This window comes from Micrasema longulum, unplaced genomic scaffold (genome assembly GCF_059751315.1).
Source record: "Micrasema longulum isolate JH-2025_06_02 unplaced genomic scaffold, ASM5975131v1 h1tg000123l, whole genome shotgun sequence".
Lineage (NCBI taxonomy): Eukaryota > Metazoa > Arthropoda > Insecta > Trichoptera > Brachycentridae > Micrasema > Micrasema longulum.
In genome coordinates, this window is record NW_028277329.1 from 209,987 (window position 1) to 235,684 (window position 25,698).

Consider the following 25,698-nt stretch of genomic DNA (forward strand, 5'->3'; position numbering starts at 1 on the left):
TAAAATTGGGCGCTTTTATGGGTTTTCAGATAGTCCTTCCATACGAAACAATTTATTGAGAAATAAAACAATTCAGACACGCCAATGGTAAATATATACAGTGTGTAAACAAATCACTGCTTTAAATTTTCTATTACCTAAGGGTAAAACAATAAATACGTAAATTAATAAATATCATGTAAAGTATGTTTTAAGGTACTAGAATATGAAAAATAAGTACGGAAATGTAAAAATAGCGGAACTGTAGACTTGTGGTAAGTATTTTTACTGAGGGTTAAATTGAATTTCTTCCGAGACACACTTCCCGGTCGGGACAAGATAAATCCCTTTAGCCTGCTAATGACGTCACGTCCATAGCCATAACCCATCATTATTAAATGCAAAACAAGTGAAGGAGAATCCCGGCTCTCTAAATATGAAGCCATGAACATAATAATGTACAGAAAAACGGTCCGAAACAAGTCCTTTTTGTCTACGAACATGGGGAATTTTATTAATTTCTATTTTAATTCTCAAGGAAAAACAAGAGCAATAAAATATACGCTATGTAAAACATTGAATATAGGAATGAAATAAAACCGAAAATCTAATCAGTACACAATAATTTTCGGAGCGTTAAACATATCGAATTTTGTGCCAAAAAGAGCATTTAATAGGGAATTTTACAGCATGACTTTTTTTTAATCTCTTGCTGGAGCACAGAAAATTCTTGTAGAGACTAACGGTGACCTTGCTCTGTTGGAAACAAGATGGAGAATTTAATTTCGATTTAATAAAAAAATGATTTTGATGTCGACGATTAAGAATGTCCTGGTGCACCAAAAAAGTTTGACGACGAAGAATTTTTTATTTATTTTAACCATTCGAAACAATATTAAATAAACCCATGTGGATTGGTATCAAGAAAGTTAATTAATTAAAGGTATACGAATCAAAAATTGTAAGCATTATTTGATGAAGACCCAAACGCTAAATGAACTTGCAAAATCATAATGAGCTGATCACGCAACAGTTGCAAAATATCGTAAAGCATTTGGAATGTTTCAATAGCAATGAAATTGGGTGCCGTAGGAATTAGAGCCGAGAGACACCTTTACACTTTTTTAAGTGTGAACAGCTGTTCTAAGGCACAAAAGGATAGGTTTTTTTTGCATCGTTTTAGCTGGATTTATCAACAATATTATAATTATAAAACCCGGTCCACGGAGAAGTATAGCAATGAAAAAAAATGAGATTTTAGGGCGTTGCCTAGTATGCAGGAGGAATAATTCAATTAGATAAATCTCACCCGCATAAAAAAAGGTTTCAGCTCTTTAACTTCACAAACATCAACAGACTAAAGTTTTAAAAGAATATGGATGTTCAAATATGGGCAAAATGGTGAATATTACACAGTGTGTAAAGTGGCCACTTAAACCAGCCAATGACAGGTCATAAGCCCCGTAGACGCCTAGACTGCTTTATTACCTTCTCTAAAATGCTCTTCATCTCTGTTGTAATATGTAAATATTAACAGCTCCCCAGGGAGTTGAATCCAGTCCTTGGGTACACAAATTTGGACAAACTCAATATATTGTTGATTTTGTTAATACATTATAATGATTGAAAGTTCGCCATAAAAAATAATTTTAGTTATTATTAGAAACAAGAAGAGTATGACAAAGATGGTTATTTCTGATAACTTTCCGAGGAACATCAATAAAGAGCTAGGAAAGTAATTCAGGACAGACAATTGAACCAGAGGCAATTTTCAAAAATGATTTATGTCAGCTATTTCGCGACGTTTTGCGGAAGTGATGTTTTTTACACATTTGAATATATTGATCGGATTTCAAACGGAAACACGCGAACTTTACAAATTTCTTTTGTATATGGCTCCAAGACACTTTTCATATATAGCTCCAAGAGTGTTCAACGTCTTGGATGAGCATTTAAAGTTCTCCAAAACAACGTCTATATTTAAGATGAAGATCCATAATTTGATTATATCGAGGGGTCGAGACCACTGTATAAGATTGCTTCGGGAATAAATATATAATATCGATGCTGTCTTCATTATTATCCATACACGTATATATGTATATCATCTTTGAATAAACTTAAAAGTGATGCATAAATATTTCTAAATATAAATATATACATTTTTTTTATCTAAAAATCATATAACACAAAGCATTTTACAAGTATAATGTTGAATTACATTCCCAGGAGTTACAACAACTCAATTCGGGACATAAATAATATTCACATTAGAAAATAACTCATATTGAGAACAACAAAGAAACAAAGTAAGTTTAGCACAATTATAACTAAATATAGCACAGCAAAATATACGCCTAAAACCTTTTCTTACACAAGCAGAATAAATATATTTAAAAAAATGCTTTTAAAAATAAAAAAAAGTAGTTATTTAGCTATTATCTTAACTTTATTAATATGTTTTTTAAATGACATATTCTGCCATATATGTAAATGTCTTACTACTATTACTTTATTGTATTATTTTGTATTTATTTTTACTATAAATTAATTACCGAATTGAATTATAAAATGACAATAAATTATTAATAACGTATTGCCATGTATTATTATATAACTTTTCTGCATTCCGTTTTTCGACATGTATACATTTTTATTATTTATATTTTTCTATTATTATTTTGTACATTGTTGGTAATGTTTTTGATTTAAATATAGAAGAGTTCCGACTTAACACGGAATTTTCTAACAAGTCGGGACATAAAAAAATAAAATTGTGCTCTATGATAAAATTGTGTATTTTGTGCATTAAATAAATAAATAAAAAAAAATATATTTTCAATGGGATATATCTGCACATTGTACATAGGATTCCATATTTGTGATACATGATACAAAAGCTCATAAATCCATATGCCGGTCGTCTCGAGTTCTGGACTAGTCCAGCGTAATGAAGTGTCCTAATATCGCTCCCCCGGGGGAGGAGCAAGAGATGGGCTTTATGCGCATATTGTCTTTCCCTTCAACAAGTCGGGCCGCGCGTAATAACGTCACAAAACGGATTACAACTAAATATCGACTCAAATACAGCACACTACCTACGGTGCTGGCTTCGCTTCGAATTTGACACTTTTCTCCTTTATAGCACAGTAAATTGTCAGTGATTTACGGTATTTCCGATTTTAATATGATTTTTAAATTAAACATTTTACTTCTAGTCGAAACAAATACATATAAAACTAGCGGACCCGACAGGTGTTGTCCTGTCCGAACGTTGGCTTGCCTGCTATTGCCTTGGAAAAATAATTTTCATTGATAAGTAGGTACCTAGGTACTTGTTTATGATTGAATTTCAAAACTAAAAATGATTATTATGATGATGTAATAACTTATATTTACATATTTAATTTATTTATCATTTATTTATTAATTTAAAAAATACTTGGTACACTTCCACGTATTTATTTTGACCAATTAGCGCTTTCACCCTCTAATGGGCATCTTTAAACAAGTGAATATGATACATTGTAAGGATAAAGGATAAATAAGGATTAATAAGTGGAAGTGTACCAAGTATTTTTTAAATTAATAACTTATATATAAATATGTAAATATAAGTTATTACATCATTACATTGGAATTCCATCACGAATTGTCAATAAATAATTTAAATGAAATAAAAATAACTAGTTTTCAAATATAGAATTCTTTTTACAAATGCCAAAATCGGCTCTTCTCGCCAACAGGGGTGCACTTTATTCATGAATTTGATTTTCATCAATGTTTTTAATGTCGGTATAAAGAAATAAGTGTAAGGAAATAATCTGATTGGGATCCATAAAAAGCGAATGTTGTTTGTAAGCATTTAAAAACAAACATTTTTTAAACACAAAGAAACAACATCCTTCCATAATTTAAAAAAAAATTTATTTGTGCTTCTATATTTTTTTTCACATATTCGATTAAAAATTTTAATATCTACGAACACGCGCAGCACAAAGATCTACATTTCACTAAAAACCGAACGTCAATCGGTTAAGCCGTTTATCCAAATGTCGAAAGAATTGCACAAAGAAATTTTCATTTTCACAATAAAGTATTAAATACTATTTAATGTTACAATTTTAATTCATACATTTGAAACTAGAGATAAAATAAGATAAGATAACCCAATAAGGAGAAAACCAGTCTTAAAATTCATTGTACAAAGGTTTAAAACTTGACAATTAATTTAGCAGAAAAAAAAATTATCATCATTCCCGTTCCGCACCTAATGGTGCATAGGGCACTGCATTATTGGTAAATTGGTAAACCATTGGCAGCGTGTCTTGGTCATTTTTTTGTTACATGAGGGTAAGATCGGGTTTGAATCGGGTTGTGGTCCCGTGTCTAGTGTTGCGGACTCACGGGCCAGAGGTCCGAGGTTCAAACCCCATTCTACCCCAACTTGATTTCCTTTTTCTCGTAGTGAGTAAAAAAAAGATGATCAGTCGTACGCTTCAGGTACCAGTCCAGGGACTATGAAATATTTTAGTGTGAAAACACACTTTTAAATAAATATTTTAAATCAACCATTTTGAATCGAACCCGAGACACCTTGCATGGTCTGCAAATGCGCTGACCATTACACCACGAGGCTGACAAGCAGAAAAATAATTGAAAAGAAAAACTTTGAAATATTTCAAATCAATTTGAAAAAAGATTGCTCAAGATAAATTTTGACATAAAATTCAATGATATTTTAAGTTTATATTCTTAGATGTATGTTTATATTAGTTTTCAATATGCTGAGAATTAACTAAATAAAGCATAACTTTAGATAAATAAATACTCGGTGGCTTCCGTGGTGGCCTCTGTGGTGTAGTGGTCAAGACGCTTGACTCACACACGGAAGGTTCCGGGTTCGATTCCTGGTGAGAACACAAAAAATAAAATATGAGTTTTCTCAAGCCTGGGTGTTCTGTGATGTAATTCACCACTGTAATTGGGCATCCTGGCCTGTTGTGGCGCAAAAAAAAAACTCCCATTGAGAAAAAAAACGAATTCTCGAAATTTAATCTAATTATAATTTATTTAAAAAAACTATTATGATATGGGTAAATGAAGAACAAAAAGAGACTTATTATCTGTAAGACATGTACGTAATTAACGAAACTGCAGGAGAACAATCCTCATGGAAAGCTTTAAAAAAAATGCTAATAAATTTAATTAATAAAGTTAAAGAAAAAGTGTTTGATCCTATTCCAAATATTAATGATTGAAAATTTACGTGGCACCGATTAAATCCGCGTTATATGAATATTATAATTGGGGGACCATATTATAGAATAAAATTCAAGCAAACTACGAACACATTTATGTATCAATGTAATTTTTGGGCTATGGCTTAGATATTCGGAAAATAAATCCACAGATTTTGGACGCTTTCTTTGATATGTGGTCAATTTGATAGTTGAATTTATGTTTGTTATCAAAAAGTATCCCTAGATCTCGAATTGTCTCGACGTTCATTAAAATTGTGTTGTTGATTGAATAATTGAAAACGATTTTATTTATTTTTCTTGTGAAATTAATAGACATACATTTATTTATATTAAAAAATAAGTTGTATTTGTTTATAAACCTATTATTATATTTATTTAAGTATGTATGTTTCTGCTGCTATTTAATTCTGAAGAATATATTTAGTACATAAATACGGCCTAAGCCAATTACAACAGTTACATGAAGGAACATAAATTTAAGAAACTGGACAAAAAGAACATAAAACTATGCAGCAAAGACAAGCATGAGCAATACAATAATGGTGTATGGTGTGTAATATATATTTATAAAAAACGAAAGACATAAGACTTCTAGCAAAACCATGCCAATCCGACTTCATTCCACACTGTTTTAGTCGCGAAGAGATCTATGAAAAGCCAGAAAATCTATCCTGAAGAATTACAAGTCGTGTGATGAATTGACTTATCTACACATTCTGGCTATGGGCCTAAAAACAAAAGTTGCTCTTAGATGATTTAATAAATAGCAGATTTTGGCATCTGATGACATGGTTGGGAACATGAAAAGAAATTGATTTCAACAGAGATGGGACATCACTTGTGACATTAAGTATTTTGAAAATGCATAAAAGGACCATCTCAGTTCTACGTTTCTCCAATGAAGACAGATAAAGAGATTGCTATATTTCAAAGTTGGAATAATTACCCCTTTGTAATCCGAGCAACCATGCCACTTTTCTTTGAAAACGGTGCTGGATAGACTCTATATGGTCATTATAAGTCCTGTAGAATGGAGACCAAATAGGAGAAGCGTATTCTAGATGGGGTCGAACTAGAGAGCAATAAAGAGTTTTGATGGTATTAATATTTTAGAAGTCCGTCGTCGTTCTATTGATAAAACCGAGAAGTTTGAGAGATATGTTTACAATATTATCAATGTGTTCACGATAGGAGAATTATATGATTTATTTATCTATTTATTAATTATGTGATTACAATTTAAATAACTTTTAATTTCTTACATTTAAAGTTATGTTCATTAAAATAATGTTTCCCTTCAGTAGGCGGACGTTAAAATGGCCCTAAAAATATGGAACAAACTGCGGAGGACATTATTATTTCATGTTTTTCTAGTCACGTCTGACGTAAACGATTGTGAATTGTATATTTGAACGTGACCCGTCATATGTGAGTATTATTATATTTTACACCCAGGCATGCCTATATTTAAGCAATCATTTATGGAAGTCGAATGGAAAAATAATTGAGTCATTTCAACTAAATTTGCTGCTAATGAAAGTAGAAACATTTTTGAGAGGGTAATATGAAAGTCTAAGCATTTACAGGGCTTATGAGCTGTCGTCAGCTGGTTTAAACATCGACATTTCCGAAATTCTTCCATTTGTTGACTTTTGTATTTATTAAAATTCTCTAATGGACATGGATTTTTATAACTGAATTTGATACTAGTAAACACAGTTTTTCTACCATTCGTGTTTGCAATATGGTCCTGAAGATAAATGACAATATCCGACAAAAGCCCTCAATATAATTTTCCTAACTCACAGTGAAAGGGGCAGTGTAAGTGTCGAAATTAAATTAAATTAAAATTGGCACAAGTGAAACAAGGCGAAAATGAACGGTAAAGTGAGACGAGGATGACCGAGGAAAGCGTGGCATGATCAGATAAACTAAAATCTTAAGTCTGGTCATGTCAAAAGCAGACAGAACCGAAGGACATGTATGACAAGATGTATGAATGTGGAATAAGCTAGGAATATATACCAGGATAGACGTGTGTGGCGGTCCATTCTCTCTGCCTACTCCTACCGGGAAATGGCGTGATGGTAGTAGTAAGATATTTTTGAGATAAGGAGATCTTATAAGTATTTTAACAGGAGACAGAAAACATAAATATTTACAACTAGTTTGCAAAACAGTTCATTTTTGGGAGTTTTTTGACCGAAATTAGGATAAAGCATTTAATATTTAAAATTTGGAAAAACACATGGCAAAATACAGCAGAGTAGGAAATAGACATTTTAATAGGTTAAGTTAGCATAATACTTTGATTAAGTAAACAAGATTGAGTAAACAATTTACCAGTCTTGAAGATGCCTACTAAGGCGAAAGCGCCCGTTGGTCAAAAATATAAAAAAGGAAAACTAAGCCAAAAAGTTTTATTGATTACTTTATTTACAATTTTATTAAAATCATTAACTATTGAGTTTTATCAAGAGATATCATCAAAAAACATCAATATTATAATTAATTTATTCATTTTTTAACGGACTAAGTCCATTAAAAAAAATGGTGAACACAAATCCTTTTAATACATGTTCCCGTCAACTCCCGTCGTTACAAAGATGTCAGGACGATCACTAAAATAAAAGTAGTAGTAGAATTATTTTCAACTCGTGGGAAATGGCCCAAAAATTGAAATATTTGGGTAAATCACAAGAACGGAAATATCTCTTTAAACAAAAAACATGTATTTAATGCGATCATTTGCAGCCTTTATCTGCGGTTAGATTTTCTCTTAACCAATAGATAATTAGAAACTTTACCCTACGCCATAGTCGAGAAAAGTCTGCATATTAAAACATCTCGTAGAGGCTATAATAAAAAATGTTTTCGCTGGAGAGCCTAGAGCATGAACTTTCGTGCCGGCCTGTACATTTCTGCTGTTTCTATATACGTTTTATGTATACTATCGGGCGGAGCAAAAATCTGTTGTTTATTATAATAATAACAAAAAAAAACAACGAGGATGCTGAGTGGTTTAATGGTAATTTTTATTTGTTAGAAGACTATCAAATTAAACAAGTAAAAAATATTTTAAAAATAATATGGTAGGTATTATCATCATGATTTTTTAAAGTTATTTTAAAATTACATAACCCGTGATGTCACTAGTTCATGTCAGTGAATTTTTTTCACATTTAAAAGTAAAACCCCGTATCCATCAAAACACGCTAAACGTCGAAAAACATGGCTATCCGGAAACCAGAAATCTGCCACCACGCTATAATTGATTGGTTTTTGTGACGTTTCAAATTAGCTCTAATTTTTACCGCGCGAAAGAAAATATTTTTTATATAAAATTTTATATAAACATCTGGACAACACAAAAATACGTATTAAAAATAGATGTCTTAGCTTCCATATTACTGTTCTAAAACAACCTCTTTCCAATTACTCCATAGGATAATAAATCCAGTCCATGTTGACAAAAATTAGGACAAACTCTTAACATTATTCCTAGAGATTTAATAAATCAACAAAATTCGTAGGTAACACTCTAAAATGAACTTGATTGGCGATCATTATGTCTAGAATCGCTAAGTGTATTAATATCTCATATCGTATTATTATTATTTTATAACAGTGGCAACGGTTATTTTTTTTACAGTTAAGCTACAAAAAATGGTCATAAAGAATGCACGTGTGTTATTTGTTCATTAAGTAATTATACGTCGGGTTTATTTTTTAATCTATTAATTTTGAGAATTTCAAGTTTGTCAAGTTTATGGCCTTTAGATGCAATTTGAATTACTTTTACATTATTACTCCATTATTTTACCCATTGTAATATATTTTTACTAATGACTTTTTACCCTATGTTTTAAGAAATCATAATTGACAAAACCACACTCACGAAGGATGGGACATTAAAAAAATACTTAAACTCATTAAAATAGCAATTAACCAACTCATTAGTTAACCCGGATTTTTTTTAAATATTGATCTTTAAGATAAAAATAACTTTACTTAATTTACGTTCATATATTTTTTTTTTTTATTTGAAAATTTATTTATAAACCCTTACGGATTATTACATTTATTTTACAAAAATAATATAAACATTTTTTATTCATACTCTGTTGTTCAAAAAAGTATTTTTTACATCTTTTGTTTAGTTTGTCTGAGTCTTTTGTTTAGTTTTGTCTGGTAGTTTATTGTATAATTTCAGTCCCTGGTTCATTAGTCTTGATTGTCCTTGTCTTGTTTTAGAAAGTTGCATATGGTATTTGTCTGATATTCTCGTATTATGTCCATGTTGACTACAATTTTTTATTAGTTTTAGTTCTTCGTCTACAATTACATTAGTGGCTAATTTATAGATAAATTTTAATGATTCTAGTTGAAAGAGTTCAGTTATATTTAATTGCTTAGTTTGTTTAAGAAGTTCTCTAGTTGCAGTTAAATATGATTTTGAATTATCTATCTTTACCTTTGTTTTGTATAAATACATTGAACTCCTTAATAAAGATACCAGTCTCGAAGATGTCGCGAAAGCGATGAAACCGGTCACTGGATATTTCAAATTTGTGGATTAAAGTATCACTCGTCTTTTATCTTTATTGTAAGAAATATTTTTTATTAAAAAAAAATATGTGCCACTCGGTACTTCTTACCACATACTTGATGTGATTACTCCTGGCGCTAAGCGCAGAGCAACGAGCAACGCGCATAGCATCGGTTCATTATTACGCTGAGATACAAATACAAGAAACATCGCACTTTTCTTTGAGAAATGGAAAATAAAAGATTTTGGCTTTTGTAAGCAGGTTCGTTATACTCTGTACCCGACGCCATTGCGAGAAAATTCAAAGGCCTAAAAGGTTTCGCTACCAAATTAGAGAATTACGGAAACACAGCCAACTTCTGATGAGGATTCCTGTAGATTAATCTTACGAAAAACTTCGTATCCAGACATTAATTACTTAACAATATCTCGTCGTTCGCCGGAAATATCTGTTAAGGAACAATAATTTCAACAATGTTCCTTTTAATGACAGATTTCTTAAACATATTACACGATTATCTAAAGGAAAAATACATAATTTTTCGTAACAAAATCTGCAATTCTTGGCAACAAAAGTCTACGATGTATGCAAGAAAAGCTATTTGCTAATGAATGATGACAAATCGAAAGTAATGGTTTTTGAAAGGGATGAAAATACAATCAAATGTGAGATCAGTGTGAACAGAGATATTCTGAATCAGGTAGAAGAATTTGTGTATCTGGGTTTACTAGGGATGGAAAGACCGAGAAAGATATTGAAAGGAGGGTGAGTGCGGGAACAGGGTGGAAATCTACTTTGGCAAACAAATGTTTATCGCAGGAGGCTAAACTAGCAGTTCACAACCGAGTTCTAGTGCCACAACTCTAATGTATCGGAGCAAAGTATGGAATTGGAAAAATGATGATGAAAGTAGGTTAAATGCTGTCAAAATGCGATCCCTCAGGTGAATGTGTGGCAAAACGATGTATGATAGGTGCACAAATGTCGAGATCCGTGAGCTGTGTAAGGCTGAGATATGCACTATCGACAGAATCAAGAAAGGGGTGCTGCGTTGGTTTGGACATGTAGAGCGAATGGACAACGTAAGGACGGCTGAAAGGATCTACGATGCGAATGTTGATGGATGCAGAAAACGAGGAAGGCCAAAGAAGACATGGCACGATCAAGTCCATCGAATACTTGAAGATGGACATGTCAAAAGTAGGAATAATCGGCGTGCGTGCATGAGAAGATGTATGAATGAAGATGAAGCGAGGTCTGTATGCCAAGATAGAGTGATATGGCGTTCTATTATCTCTGCCTACCCCTACGGGGAAACGGCGCGATGGTTTGTTGTTTGTAAAAAATGTTACTCAACGAAAACGAATTAGTTTTTCGGGCCGTAGTTGACCGACCTCTGATTTAGAATATGATCGTATTATAATATACTGCTAGATGTTGGAATTATATACTTAGATATTAATAAATGTTTGTAGCGAAAACATCAAAGATTCAATTTCCTTTTTAGCCACGCTACAAGTGAATAAATCGTGAAGTCATAAGTAATTGTATACGTGGAACAGCTTCGCCCCACTTGACAATTTAGAGTTAAGGGTTGCCCTAAAAAGAGTTTTTTGAACAATATTTTGAGTTAACATTCATCATTCTGCCCATATTTGAACATCTATATTCCTTCAGTTTTTTCATCTGTCGATATTTGTGAAGTTAAAGAGCTGAAACCTTAATTTATGCGGGTGAGATTCATTTGATTGAATTATTTCACCTACATACTAGGCAACGCCTGAATTTTTTTTTTCAATTTCTATACTTCTTCATAGACCAGGTGGATTTATCAAAAATATTTTGAGTTTTCCAAATTTTTAAAGACAAAGACTGGATTTAACTCCGTAGAAAGGTGTTTTTAATAACAGATTACAACAGGGATGATGAACATACAAGATAAGGTAATATAGAAGTCTAGGCACCTACAGGGCTTATGACCTGTCATTGGCTGGTTTAAGTAACCACTTTACACACTGTGTAACATTCACCATTCTGTCGATATTTGAACATTCCTTCAGTTCTTTCATCTGGTTGATGTTTGAGGAATTAAAGAGCTGATAGACTTCAATATTACCTTCTTTTTAATGTTCTTCTCTCTGTTGTAATGTGTTTCTATAAATAGTTCCCTACGGAGTCGAATAAAAATAAGGCGATGTCTAGTAGATGTAATAATTCAGCCAGATGAATCTCACATACATCAATAAAAAAGTTTGCATCTCTTTTACTTCACAAAAGTCAACAAATGAAAGAAAGGTCACATAGATGTTTAAACATATGCAGAATTGTAAATGTTATACAGTGCGTACAGTGGCTACTTAAACCAGCCAATGGCAGGTCTTAACCCTTTAAATGCCAAGAATTCCTTATTCCCTACTTAATTATTTTTTTTCCATCTTTCTTGCGATAATTTTTTACAAATTTGAACAATTTTCATAACAATTTTACATCTATCTATAAGGTAGTTCATAGGTTCCCTCAATATGGTTTTTAAAAAAACAGAAAAATATTGATAATCATTGTTTAATAAGTCCACTTATATTCTCTGCACATTATCACATACACACATTACTCACACCTATATAAATATATACACACACTCACACATTGAATAATATACTCACTCTCACTAACGTGTACAATAATAACACTAATACACCTAAAACAAGTCCTAAGTCTAAATATTAATTACGTTGTATAAAAGTTTTGAAATTGAGACAAATTTTATGTATATACTCGTATTTCAATCGAAATTATTGAAATCGTTGTATTTATTCTACATATGTGTTGTTTTTATGTGAAAAATAAAATAAAATGAACTCCAATGGACAGAATAAACAAAAAAAATGGCCGCATAAACCAGCCAATGACAGATGATAGTCCAAGTAAATGCCTAGTGGGTAATATTTTGTCGGCTCGTGGTGAAGTGCTCAGCGCAATTGCCTACCATGCTCGATTCCCGACATGGTTGACATGAAATATTTATTTGAGTAAGGTGTTTTTAAACTAGAATATTTCATAGTCCAGACCATCTTACCTTCATGAAACAAAAATGATCTAAATAGACTGCAATCAGTAGCAAACAGTGATTTTATTTACATGTAAGCAACAAAAAAAAAATCATTTATTTGTACCTACATAGTACGTACATAATGTAATGTAAGTTATATATAAATACTAAAAATTGCTATTTTTTCTGTGGTTCTATTTTATTTTTATTTTTATTTTTATTTTATTAGGGAAATCAACAGTTCTATATACATATTTTTAGTAAACAAACAGATATAGTGTATAAACTCAGAACCAATAACAGATTTCCACATAGTATACAAAGTTAGTAAAGAATATATATATTACATATCAAATAAATACAAACAATTTATACATATAAAAATGTTATTTTCAAGTACTCAATAATCAAAGATTTTTAAAATATTAATTTTAAGAACATTAAGTTACTGTAAATTGGGCGGGATAAGGACAAAAAAGGACAAAAATGCTTGAAGAGAGGATAAGGAGGGGGGGGGGGGAGATGTACATATTTATTATTATAATGTCTACTAAGTTACATAATACATTTTTAGTTTAAATTTTAAATCTGACAGAGTGATGTTTGTATAATCTATATTTTTAAATTTTGTATTGTACATTGAAAAAGTCCTACGAAAAAAAGCATTTTTAACATACGATGTCTTACTTGTTGGTACATGAAACAGGTGGTACCGTCTACAAATCCTGGCTGGCACATGTATTGTTATTAAAACAAGCAGCTCTGTACAGTCAACCATTCCTGTCACAATTTTGTAAAGCAGTAGTTGGTCCGCACACACTCTGCGGTATTGTAGAGAAATGATTCCATGGAAGGTGGAGGCAGTGAGAGTAGATACATAAGAAATACCGGTTTTGTATTTAAGGTACTTTATAAATTTGTTTTGAATATTTTCTATTCTACTTATATATATGGCATACTGGGGATTCCATATATGAGAGGCGTATTCCAAATGGCTTCTGACAAATGTATAATATAATGAAATAAGGGCCTTTGGATTATCAAAGTGTTTACTCATTCGAATTATGAAGCCTAACATGCTCAATGCTTTGGAGGTAATTTTATTGATATGCGATTCAAAAAGTAGTTTTGAGTCTAAAACAATCCCAAGATCTTTAATTTCGTGCTTTCTCATTAGTACATTATTGTTTAGTTTGTAATCAAAATTAAGAATTTTTCTTTTCCTTGTGAATGTAATACAGACACATTTATTTATATTCAAAAACAGTTTATTTTCAATACAATAGTCAGTTAGACGATTAAGATCGTCTTGAATCATTAGGCAATCTTCTTGAGATTTAACTTTAGCGTATATTTTCATATCATCGGCATAAAGAAGAAATTTTGAATAACGAAAGCAAACATCAATGTCATTTATATATATAAGAAATAATAGGGGACCGAGTAGACTTCCCTGGGGAACACCAGAGGAGATTTCTGCCCAGTCAGATTTATACCCACCAATTACTACCGATTGACATCGATTACTAATATATGATATCAGCCAGCGCAGAAGATCACCATGTATACCTATAGCCAAAAGTTTGCGTGTTAAGACTGAATGGTCAACTTTGTCAAAGGCTTTGCTGTAGTCAGTATATATAGCATCAGTTTGGAAACCACTTTCCATTGTGTTTAAAATATCATTTGTAAATAAAGTAAGGTTTGTAACGGTCGAGCGTCCGGAGAAAAAGCCATGTTGTTGAGGACAGATATAGGATTTTACTGCATGGAATAATTTTTCATAAATAATTTTTTCAAATAATTTAGCGAATGTCGATAGTATTGAAATTGGCCTATAGTTGTTTGCGTCATTTTTTGATCCAGATTTAAATATGGGTGTGATGTTTGCTTTCTTCCATTGAGATGGAAAAACACATTCCTGGAGAGACTTTTTAAATAATATAAAAAGTGGGAGAGATAAATTTTGGTAGCACGCTTTAATAAAAATAGGAGGGATCCCGTCTGGTCCACTACCTTTATTTATGTCAAGTTCCTTAATGAATTTTTTTACGATTGCTTGGGTTATATCCGCATATTGGATATCAGCTGATCCATAATTAGAGTTATTTTGATTGAACAGAATAGGTATTGTTTTTGGAGTAAAAACGGATTTAAAGTAGTCGGAAAATAAATTGCATATGTCTATTCCATTATTTGCAGTTTGGTTTAGGTAGATAATTTTATTAGGAATAACATGAGAGGTATTTTTAGATTTTACATATGACCAAAAACGTTTAGGATCTGTAAGAATTTCGCTCTCAATTTTTTTATTATAATTTATATAACTAATATAAGATAAATGTTTTAATCTTGATCGTAATAATGAGAATGCTTTGTAATCAAATGGGTTTTTATGTAATTTATATTTTTTGTGGTATTTAAATTTTTCTTTGCTTATTTTAATAATAGCAGGATTATACCAAGGTGGGTATTTGTTTACCCAGACATCCTTCACGGGAATATAATTATTAATCAGGTCATTAATAATATTATAAAAGACAGTAAGTGCATCATCCACATTGTTGTGAGCAAATAAAGTTTTCCAATCGTAGGTTATAAGTTTTTCATTTATAGATTGGTAATCACCATTATGAAATTTTTTAATTTTTTTCTTTGACGATGTGTTAAGAGGATTATTAGAAGCTATAGAAAGAGACATGTTAATTGCTTTATGATGCGAATCCTCAGTCACCAGTGGACTATCACATACAGATAAAGTACTAATATTTTGATTGCAAAGTGCCAGGTCCAAAATTCTTCCTAATCGATTAGAAGCATGATTGAATTGATTTAATCCCAGAAAGCTAATGGAATCAGCAAATTCTAAACTAGAAGGTGTACGGTAATCAATTGGATGAAGGAATAAATTGTTATTAGTCTTTACCCAGGAGATTTCAGGAAGATTAAAATCTCCCAAAATTAAAAAAGTGTCGTTTGATGTACTATTCTGAATAATAATATTTAGTTTTTGAAGAAAGTTATGAAGTAGGTTAGCATGTTTGGGTCCTCCTGGTAAATATATACAGCAAATGTTTAGTTTTGATTTAGAATTTATTGGAATCGAGATCCATATATCTTCTGCTTCAGTTTGCCACTGTAGTATTTCAATGGCATTTAATTCAGTCTTTGTCGCAATAGCTACACCCCCTCCAAGTTTTTGACCTGTGAGGGAATATTTTCTATCGCGCCTAAATACTGTGTACCTGGGATCGAATATTTCGTTATTACTAATACCATCCACCAACCATGTCTCCACTATACTCACAATATCCCAGTCGTCACAAATAACATTATTGAGGAATATATCAGATTTTGTGCGTAAACCTCGCACATTTTGAAAATAAATGTTAAGGGAGGACTCCATAATTGATAAAAATAAATCTAAAGTAATAATATAACATATTAAAATTAATTTCAGCAGAGATTGCGATCATGATGGTACATAATAAAAATATTGTGAGTTTGGACCTTGGTTCTAGAGATGCGATCATACAACATAATATTATACTCCTCATTATTGGGATAAACTCAGGGTGGAAAAGAGATTTTATAATATTTGCATGTTTATTTGTGTGAATTAATTTAAAGTTGAAATAGTTTCCAATATAGAGAGGTACTAACATAAATGCAGTAAGCCGCAGATTCAGAGAGGTTGTAGTGTTGCTTGTACGTCGCTTAATAGATTGCGTTAATGCTGGTAGGTCAGTGTAAACAGCACGCACGCACACTGTACAATTATGAGAGAGTGACAGATATAAATTAAAGTTTAAATAAGTACAACCAGAAAGACATAGTTCTTTCGGATCTTGACAATAGTTGTGTGCAGTAATAGGTAATTCTGAAAGCATTTTTTTTAAGATATACGACTTGCATTTTAATACTGCTATACAAAAGGGATTGGGGAGTTCAAGCATATTTAAGGGGTACGGCATTATAAAAGAGATATTGAGTACAGATGAAAAAAAATAGAAAAGAATCAAGAAATAAATTTTTAAATGAAAAGGTATCAAGGCCTGGCTAACTTTTGAACATCCCACTCTGTTTGAATCCTGATAGGAGGAGATGTGTCGTTTTGCCTTACAAAAATTAAACCGTTTTTCACCCAGCAATAAGAAAACCCAAGTTGTCGGGAGATTGTCTTTGCCTGGAACAAGAGTTTCTTCTTCTCCGCTGTCAGATGCTCGTTGCAGTAGATATTTTGTGGAATACCAGAGATACCGATTTCCATAGTTGTTAAGTTTTTTTTGACACGGACAGCGTGGAGAAATCGGTCTTTCGTATGTCTTCTTAAAAATTTTATGATAAGTGATTTGGGTTTACTTTGATTTGGGGGTTTCGCAGACACACGCGTTGCGAAGTCAATATCATCCGGATTAATTTGACAATTTACTGCATGTGCTATCTTCATTATTGTATCTAAATTATTTTCACTGTTACGATGAGGGATTCCTTTTATTTCCAAATTGTTTTGTCTGGCCCATATTTCATTTTTATCAGCATTTTGTTTTAGCACTGAAACTTCATTCTTCAAATCTTTTACCTCTAATTCAAGTGCATCTATCTTGGATAGTTTGGATGAGATTTCTGTCAGCTTTAACTCAACATCAACACAAATAATTCTCTTGAGCTCCTCATATCCATCGGCAATTCTGCGAACCTCAGCTTGAAGTTCTGAGATAGCATTACTTAAATCCATACTGACAGAGAATGCTGGAGATTGAGGAGATTCAGAAATTTGGACAATTCTCCGTATATCTTTTTTTGGAGCCATATTAGTATTATATCGTTGTTTTTCAGTTTTTTTATTATATTGTTTTTTTTTTTTTTTTTAACTTAGTTAAGTTCCAACTTGGTTATTGTCTATTGATATGGTTCAAAATAAATTATATAGTTTATGGTATAAATCTGACGTTTATGATATTTGTGGTCATAGATCAATGAATATATAGTATATTAGCTGTCAGCGGTGAAGTTGTCAGTCAGTTCTCAGTACAAATATTAATTTCTACCAACACTTCATGTAACAATAAATTGTCCACGAACATTAATATTAGAAATGTAAGGAAATTAAGGCACCTGAGCTTGAGATAACAGTTGCTGATGAGGACGAGCACTTAAACAGGTTAAGGCTGGTGTTTGAGATGGTTATAAGGTTGTATTTAGAGTAAAAGAGTTTTTTTCGATAACTGTCACTTTCTTTACTGTCACTTGTAAGTAGGTAATGATATGATGATGTGATACAACAACTCTCATTTATGAAATCAACTTAAACGACGTAACTTCGTGATATATTATGTTGTGTAGCTACTTTATTCATGAATTTGACAAATAACTAATATAAAAGTTTATAAAAAAATAGCACAATGTGTTCAGTCAATATAAGGTATTCTCATTACAATTGAAATGTCAACTGGCCGATTTATTTTAGAAATGAATAATGCCAAAAACGGCCGCGTCGAGCGCACATGTATTGCGAATCATATTATATCAAAAATTTCTACAAAACGCCAATATCACATAAGCATGAAACGCGCCAAAAAGCGAGAGGAAATTTCATAGAAAGAAGAGCCGTAAATGCGTATGGAGAGAGGACCAGGGCGTATATACTCCCTCGCATAGTAAAGAGACTCCCGGACGAAATAAAGAATAGTGATATGAATAAAAACAAAGTAAAATAGGTTTTAAAAATCTTTTTCTTAAATTCTATGTTTAGTGTGTAAAAAAAAAATCTATCTAATCCAAACAATTTAAAACAGTGTCAAAAAAAGTGTTTGTTTATTATTTTTATATATTTTGTTATCAAAAAAGACTTGATTTATTTGTATTTAATTTTTTTAAACTTTTATTTTATTGATGTTTTTAAGATTTTTAAAAAATATTTTATGTAAACATTATTATATTGTGTTACCAAAATGTTTAAAGAGAGAAATCCCTGCAAAAAAGTTTGGCGGGAATTAAAAAATTGTTTAGAAGAATGCTTATGTGAAAAAAATTCAATAAAAAAAAAAAAAAGAAAATTCATCTCAAAGAAAAATACTCCTCAAGAAATAATGTTTGAAAAACTGTTTTCTAAATCGAAAATCTTTAAAGAATTGTGTAATCTGTAAGTTTACTCTAGGAGAAAAATTCCGCCACTAGGTTTAAGATGTTCAAAATATAGTACACTTATTTGTATAAAGAAATAAGCTGGAATAGTCGGCTAGTTATTTGGCTCATCGCTGGCGCTGGGCGCGCTTTATTAATATTTTTACTTATATTTGGAGAAAAATACAAATGAACGCAGTTATGCAGAAAACAGCCAGCCATATAAAAATGAAACTGAGATAATAGCACTTTTGTGAAATTAGTGAATTATCAAATCGGGGGTTAAGGGTCATAAAGGCGAAACTACAAAAACACAGTTTTGAGATAAATGATAAAACAGTTTTCAAAAAATAATACTGTCTTTTAAGGGTAACAAATAAAGAAAATAAAAAATACAGTTAATAGAGCATAAAATGTTTTAGAGACAAAAATATGAAACTACGCTTTCGTCTATATGACCCTAACTTGCGCTTACATTAGTAAATTAACAAAATGATGTAAAAGATGTTTTATTCTTCTGACTTTAAACAAAACGCTTCATTTGTAGTTTCACACAAATTTATCTAGGTAACTACTTATCGGATGAGTTTCATCTTTTTGTCACTAACAGGATATTTTGTTTGGATATCAGATTAGTACTTAACACAAAACAGCATTTTTTGTAGTTTCGCCCTTATGACCCTAAGCCCCCGAAATCTAAACAACAGTTGGAATATTTTTGACTTTAACAAATAAAAAACAATGAATACATAAGTTTTTTTTATATTACAAACAAGAATCTAATTATGTATTTGACCAGTTTTAATGATTTAAAAAAAACCATAAGATTTTTCTAGAGATGTGAGTGTTTTCTGCAACTTGAGAAATGCTTTTTTTGTGATCGACACCATTTTCAGAAGGTGATTAACACTTTGGCAACGGCCGAATACACATAGATTTACCCTGTGCCCGGCCCATTTTGTGAAATTTCATGCTTTGTTAAGGGTTTCTTAAAAGTGTCATAATTATGAAAATACTAAGTTAAATCAATTGAAATTTCTTATATTTATTTTAAATAATTAAATAAGTCATTTTTGTATGATAGTTTTGCCAACATTGGCCTTTATGGAGAGCCACATTGCGCATTGCAATGTTCGCACATGTACCGGGCCCCACTTCTTTTTTTGTGCTTTGTATCCCGGAGCCGTGTAAACACTAACTAACTAAACTAACTAACCATCACGCCATTTCCCCGGAGGGGTAGGCAGAGAGGATAGAACGCCACACCACTCTGTCCTGGCACACTTTCTTTGCTTCCTTCACATTCATACATCTTCTCATGCACGCACGTCGATTATTCCGACTTTTCACATGACCACTTTCAAGAATTTGTTGTACTTGATCATGCCATGTCTTTCTCGGCCTTCCTCGACTTCTACAACCAGACACATTCGCATCATAATTTTTTTTAGCCGTTCTTTCATCATTCATTCGCTCCACATGACCGAACCATCGCAAAAGACCTTTCTTAATTTTGTCGATAATGCTTAACTCAGCCTTGCATTCTGCTCTAATTTCGACATTAGGGCACCTATCATACATTGTTTTTCCGCACATTCGCCTGAGGGATCGCATTTCAACAGCATTCAGTCTACTTTCGTCCCTTTTTTTCCAACTCCATGCTTCGCTTCCATACATTAGGGTCGGTACCAGAACTCCATTATGAACTGCTAATTTAGCCTCTTGCGATAGACACTTATTTGCTACGACAGACTTTAAGGCACCATCAACTCTGTTACCGGCACTAACCCTCCTTTCAATATCCTTGTCCATATTTCCATCTCTAGTAAACATACTACCCAGATATACAAATTCTTCGACCTGTTTCAAACTATCTCCATTTACTACAATCTTACATTCAGTCATAGTTACATTTCTTTCAAAGACCATGACGTTCGACTTTTGCACATTCATTAGCAAATCACTCTCCTTGCACACTTCGTAAACCTTTGTAACCAAGGATTGCAGTTCCTCTTCGCTGTCAGCTAGGAGGACTGCGTCATCGGCGTACAGAAGGCAACTGACAATTAGATAAACACGTGATTATAATAACAATGCGTTGTATCCCGGTCCCGTATTTTCACGTAGTTTACCAGCAGCGAAAAAGTACTAAGTTACTAGATGTCAATAAAATACACTTTTTTAGACATCTGGTAAACCAGGTGAAAACACGGGACCGGAACACAATGCATGGTTATATAATCACGTGTTTACACTGCTCCGGGATACAAAGTGTTAATACAGTTTTTTGTACGAAAGCGATCTGGCTGTTTTTAGCAGAACATAAAATTGACCTTCCTGCACTCGATAACATCAATATCGCAGTTTTCCAAAATTGTGGACTGACTGCTTTCTGCATAACTAGGTTCAAATGGTGGCAATGATTTCTAAGAAATAGTAATCATTTGTTTGTTTTTCTGTCAATAAAGTTACCGTAATTATGGATAGTCAAATATCAAATATAATGGTAAGCTGCGCATATTCACGACTATATACGGTTCGCCCCTGATTGCGATACCAATAGAGTGCCTTATGCACCATTGTGTGGAGAAAGAGAATGATGATTATAATGATAAAAATTCTTAGATTTAACTTACTGACTCCCTTTTTTAAAACTTTCTCCATTTCTGTTCTAATATTTAATTAGAATATTAGTTGTAATCCAATCTTTGCCTCCATCATTTTGACTAACTCAAAAGCGTAGGTGAATTTATGTAACGTATTTTTATTTATGGGGTTTGTGTGCTAAAGTGCAATTTTCAAATTAGAAGTCAGCTGATGTCAGCTAAAGATGGAAGAAAAAAACGCCAAGTGTCCCTGGAGATTAATATGGTAAATTTCTCATTCTGTCATCACCCGCTTCCGCGAGAGTTTGGCCGGAAAATATCGCATCTCCAGCATTAGTATTCACCAAGGGTTATTGAAAACTCAGGCGAGGGTAAATTATGGACTGTAAGAGCGGGGTTGACGCAACGGCCATACATAAACATTACGCTATTATAACTACATGTTTAAAAACAATTGTAAACAAACACATATTGCGAGTTAACCTCAAAGAGAGTAATAATTCACTAGAGAAGCACTTTAGCTCTTTTGCGTATAACAAAAGCGTTCCAAATTTCGGTTTGGTTTTGAGTTTGATAACAAACGGATATTGATTCTGTTTTTGTGCTGCAGAAGAGAGCTGTTTGAGCAATTTACAATATGAATTCCAACGAATCACTTAAAGACAAGTTAAAATTTTATTTTTTTTTTTCAATTTTCAATTTCAATTTCAATTTTTCAATTTTTCAATTTTTAAATTTTTAAATTTTTAAATTTTTAAATTTTTAAATTTTTAAATTTTTAAATTTTTAAATTTTTAAATTTTTAAATTTCCATTTACTTATTTTATAAACGTTTATGTACATAGAATATTTCAATGCATACATAACACGAAGTTAATACTAAAATTTAACTATACAAAGATGGCAAATAAAAATACCCAGCAATTATAGAGAAAGAATGCTTTCCTCTCTGAACTTTTTTTCACTAATATGAAAGATGTCGATATCCGAAGAGATACGGTTGAGTAAAGACATTGCCCTTCCAACTGGCATTACCATCGGCAGGTTGGTTCTGCAAGCAGGAAAATAAAACATCTTAAGCTGTCTATGTCTAAGGTAGTCATTAGGAACATAAAGAAAAATACTCTCCATTACACCTATGGTGATCGTAATACCACGGATCAATCGGAAAAAATACATAAGCAAGTATGCATTTCTTCTTTTCTCCAAACTATTGTAGCCGAGCATTCCCAGTATGAAGTCAGACGGGTACAACCACGGATAATATCCGCACTCCCTTAAGTAAAGATACCTCAGAAATTTCTTCTGAACCATCTCCAGCATAAGAGAGTACTTCAATTTGTGGGGTGCCCAGATCAGAGATCCACAGTCAAGTCTGCTTGGCACCATTAAGTTATAAAGAAGCCTCAGAACACAAGTCCGATGTCAATATGTTTATGAAAACTTGATCTATGTACATTGGAGTGGGCCGATAAAGTATAAGTTTTTTATTTTTTTAGATGTCAAAGTAAAAGGGGTCTAAAAAGTTGCATTTTGGAACACATTGAACGTAAAAATTCTTAAAAAAATTATTCCATACTACTTTTGGCCTTTAACCGAGGTTGGAAGTTTATAACTGTCTGAATATTTTGTTAATTTTCTATATTGATAAAATATTTTTTTTTTTAGTAAAGTTTTGTTTTTGTTAATCCCATTTCAAATTCATTCACTGAATTTAGTGCGCTGTTTGCGTAGAGGTATGATGACTTTTTTCTCGTCGTAGACGTAGCTGATCTAAGCGTAAGACGCCTGTCAGCTAGTTCATCTGGAATGCACAGTTCCCTCAGATATTCGGGAGTAGAGCTGTGCAGTGATTTATCATAAACCAACAGAGTTTGTATTCCACCCTCTGTGGAAAACGTAGCCAGTGTAATTCCCGGAGTAGTGATATGCCTAAACACAGGAGATTCTTCTAAAACAATGAACCTCAGTCGATGAAATAAATAAATATAAAAAAGTAGGCATTACGTAAAATATTTATTACAAATCCTAAAAAACACCATCTCATTTCAATTGTAAGAAAGCTTTTATGATATTCTAAATTTACCATTAATACTGCAGATTTGTTGGGATAGTAGAATAATACCCGAATAAATGCACTTTTGTCGCTTTGTTTGCATTTCAAGCGTCACTTGCAAATGCTGCACTTCAGAATATACGAAGGTAATCTACTGCATTCTAAACCCTACAATGTATGAATATTCAAATATGTTTTATCTGTTGAAGCACCTACCTACTCAAAAACAGCTTTACTGTCATCGCTTTGAGTCGAAATGGCCTCTCTCATTCCCGAGAAATGCAACACTGATTTACAGGAAGTATTTTATTTGTTTACCCCGTATCCGGAAGAAATTGTTAATGTAGTGCCGTGTTTAAAATAATAACATAAACTTGGACGAGTGTTTTCGACTCGATTACTTACTACCCTTAGGTAAAAACCTGAAAAAGGAAATCGAGTGGATATACTTAAGGTGTACCTATACTTAGTAGTGAAGGGTTTGCAATTCAAATAAACTATTTTACGATGCAAATATTGATGTAAAAGAAAGGAAAGGTAGAGAGTAGACGGAGTATAGATCGTAAAAGAACATCAAGGCTCAGGAATCTCCGACGGTGGTTTGGAATACCAGTAGCCCATTCACTAATAACTATCGACGTGCTTAAAAATATGCTTAGCATTTGAGCGATCACAATAAACAATAATGAACATGTTTATGCTATGGCTGTCATAAGTCAACGCGTGTGTAATTTCTAAGTCAACGCTCGTGTCGGTTTGTTTTTTGTTTTTCTCGTAAATAAATACAGTTCACTGGCGAAAAATTGGCATTTACTAAAAAAATGATACAATATATTGCATTTGCAAAATAGTAAGAAGTATCTACTACGAAAAAGTGAAAATTAAATTGCAATTACTATGGCGACTGCTTTTCTTGACATTTCGGTGCTTGCCAACAACCGGCTAAATGCAAAAAAAAGCATGATAAATAATAAGTAAATAAATGAAAATACCAGTTTTGGAATATTTTCCATATTTACACCGGTGAAATTCAAATATGTATAGCGCAGCAGGATTATACGTCGCGAAACGTAAATATTTTGACATTTAATATTAGGTGTTCACGGATGTTCCATTGTAATTGCGAATACGATAAACAACCATGGTAAGAAGTTGTTATCACGTCACTTATTAGCTTATTAGCTTATTGAGCTATTGATGCAGCAATGCTCACAAGAATGACCCAGAATTGAGAGGAGTTTCAAGTGGTGGTCACTTCCGATAGGAGCGCCACGATAAGAATAAGACTATTGACGGATGCAGAAAACGAGGAAAATCATAAAAATATGGCATGATCAAATCCAACAAATAAAGTACTTGAGATGGACATGTCAAAAGTCGAAATAATCGGCGTGCGTGCATGAGAAAATATAATAAATAGCGATATCTGTATGCAAGAACATAATGATGTAGCGTTCTATCCTCTCTGTCTACCCATTATTATTATTCTTAAATATGAGGATATGTAACAAATAAGCTCTTGACGCTTCTGTGACCTGTGTAGACCTATTGAGACGGGTCCTTGTAAATTAATTATACTCCTCCAAGCCCAGGGGTGGTGTTCTAAATCTTCTCTACCCCAAGTATGGTACAACACTCTCGTTAATACCCATCCTCAATTCCTGTTTCTTCTCTAACTTATATAGTCTCCATGCCGCTCGACTGTGGAATCATCTCCCATTTACCGTCAAAGATGTTACTACAGCATCTCTGTTTAAATCACATCTGAAAAAACAACTTCTTTCTCTTCCTTAATCTCTTTTCCTTTCCTCTTTCCTCTTTCCTCTTTTTTCCCTTTTCCCATTGAGTAATGGTGTTATTTTCGGGAAATTTATACACAAATACATTTATTTATATTTTTAAATATCTTCAATTTTTTTATCTTTATTTTCTATTGAATACGTTTTTAACTTGAATTATAAAAAAAAAACTTCTATTTTTTTGTGGTAGGTTGGAAGAAATTTCCATTTGGCGATAAGCCCGCCAATGTAAAATTAACATTATTTACAAAAAGGTTAAAAATATTTTT

The 25,698-nt window shown here is 32.3% G+C and overlaps 2 protein-coding genes across 2 annotated transcripts in view; both read right to left on the reverse strand.

Annotated features, from left to right (window-relative positions):
- Positions 1–25,698, reverse strand: part of Mip (Myoinhibiting peptide precursor) — a 221,593-nt gene that overhangs the window by 112,808 nt on the left and 83,087 nt on the right. The window lies entirely within an intron of this gene.
- LOC148284419 (uncharacterized) lies at positions 16,891–17,655 on the reverse strand. Its single transcript, XM_088240399.1, has one exon. It carries the CDS (start codon positions 17,653–17,655, stop codon positions 16,891–16,893), a length of 765 nt encoding a protein of 254 aa, XP_088096525.1.

Bases quoted from the DNA above. Each gene is read 5' to 3' on its own strand.
- LOC148284419 (XM_088240399.1), bottom strand. From the start codon at position 17,655: ATGGCTCCAAAAAAAGATATACGGAGAATTGTCCAAATTTCTGAATCT.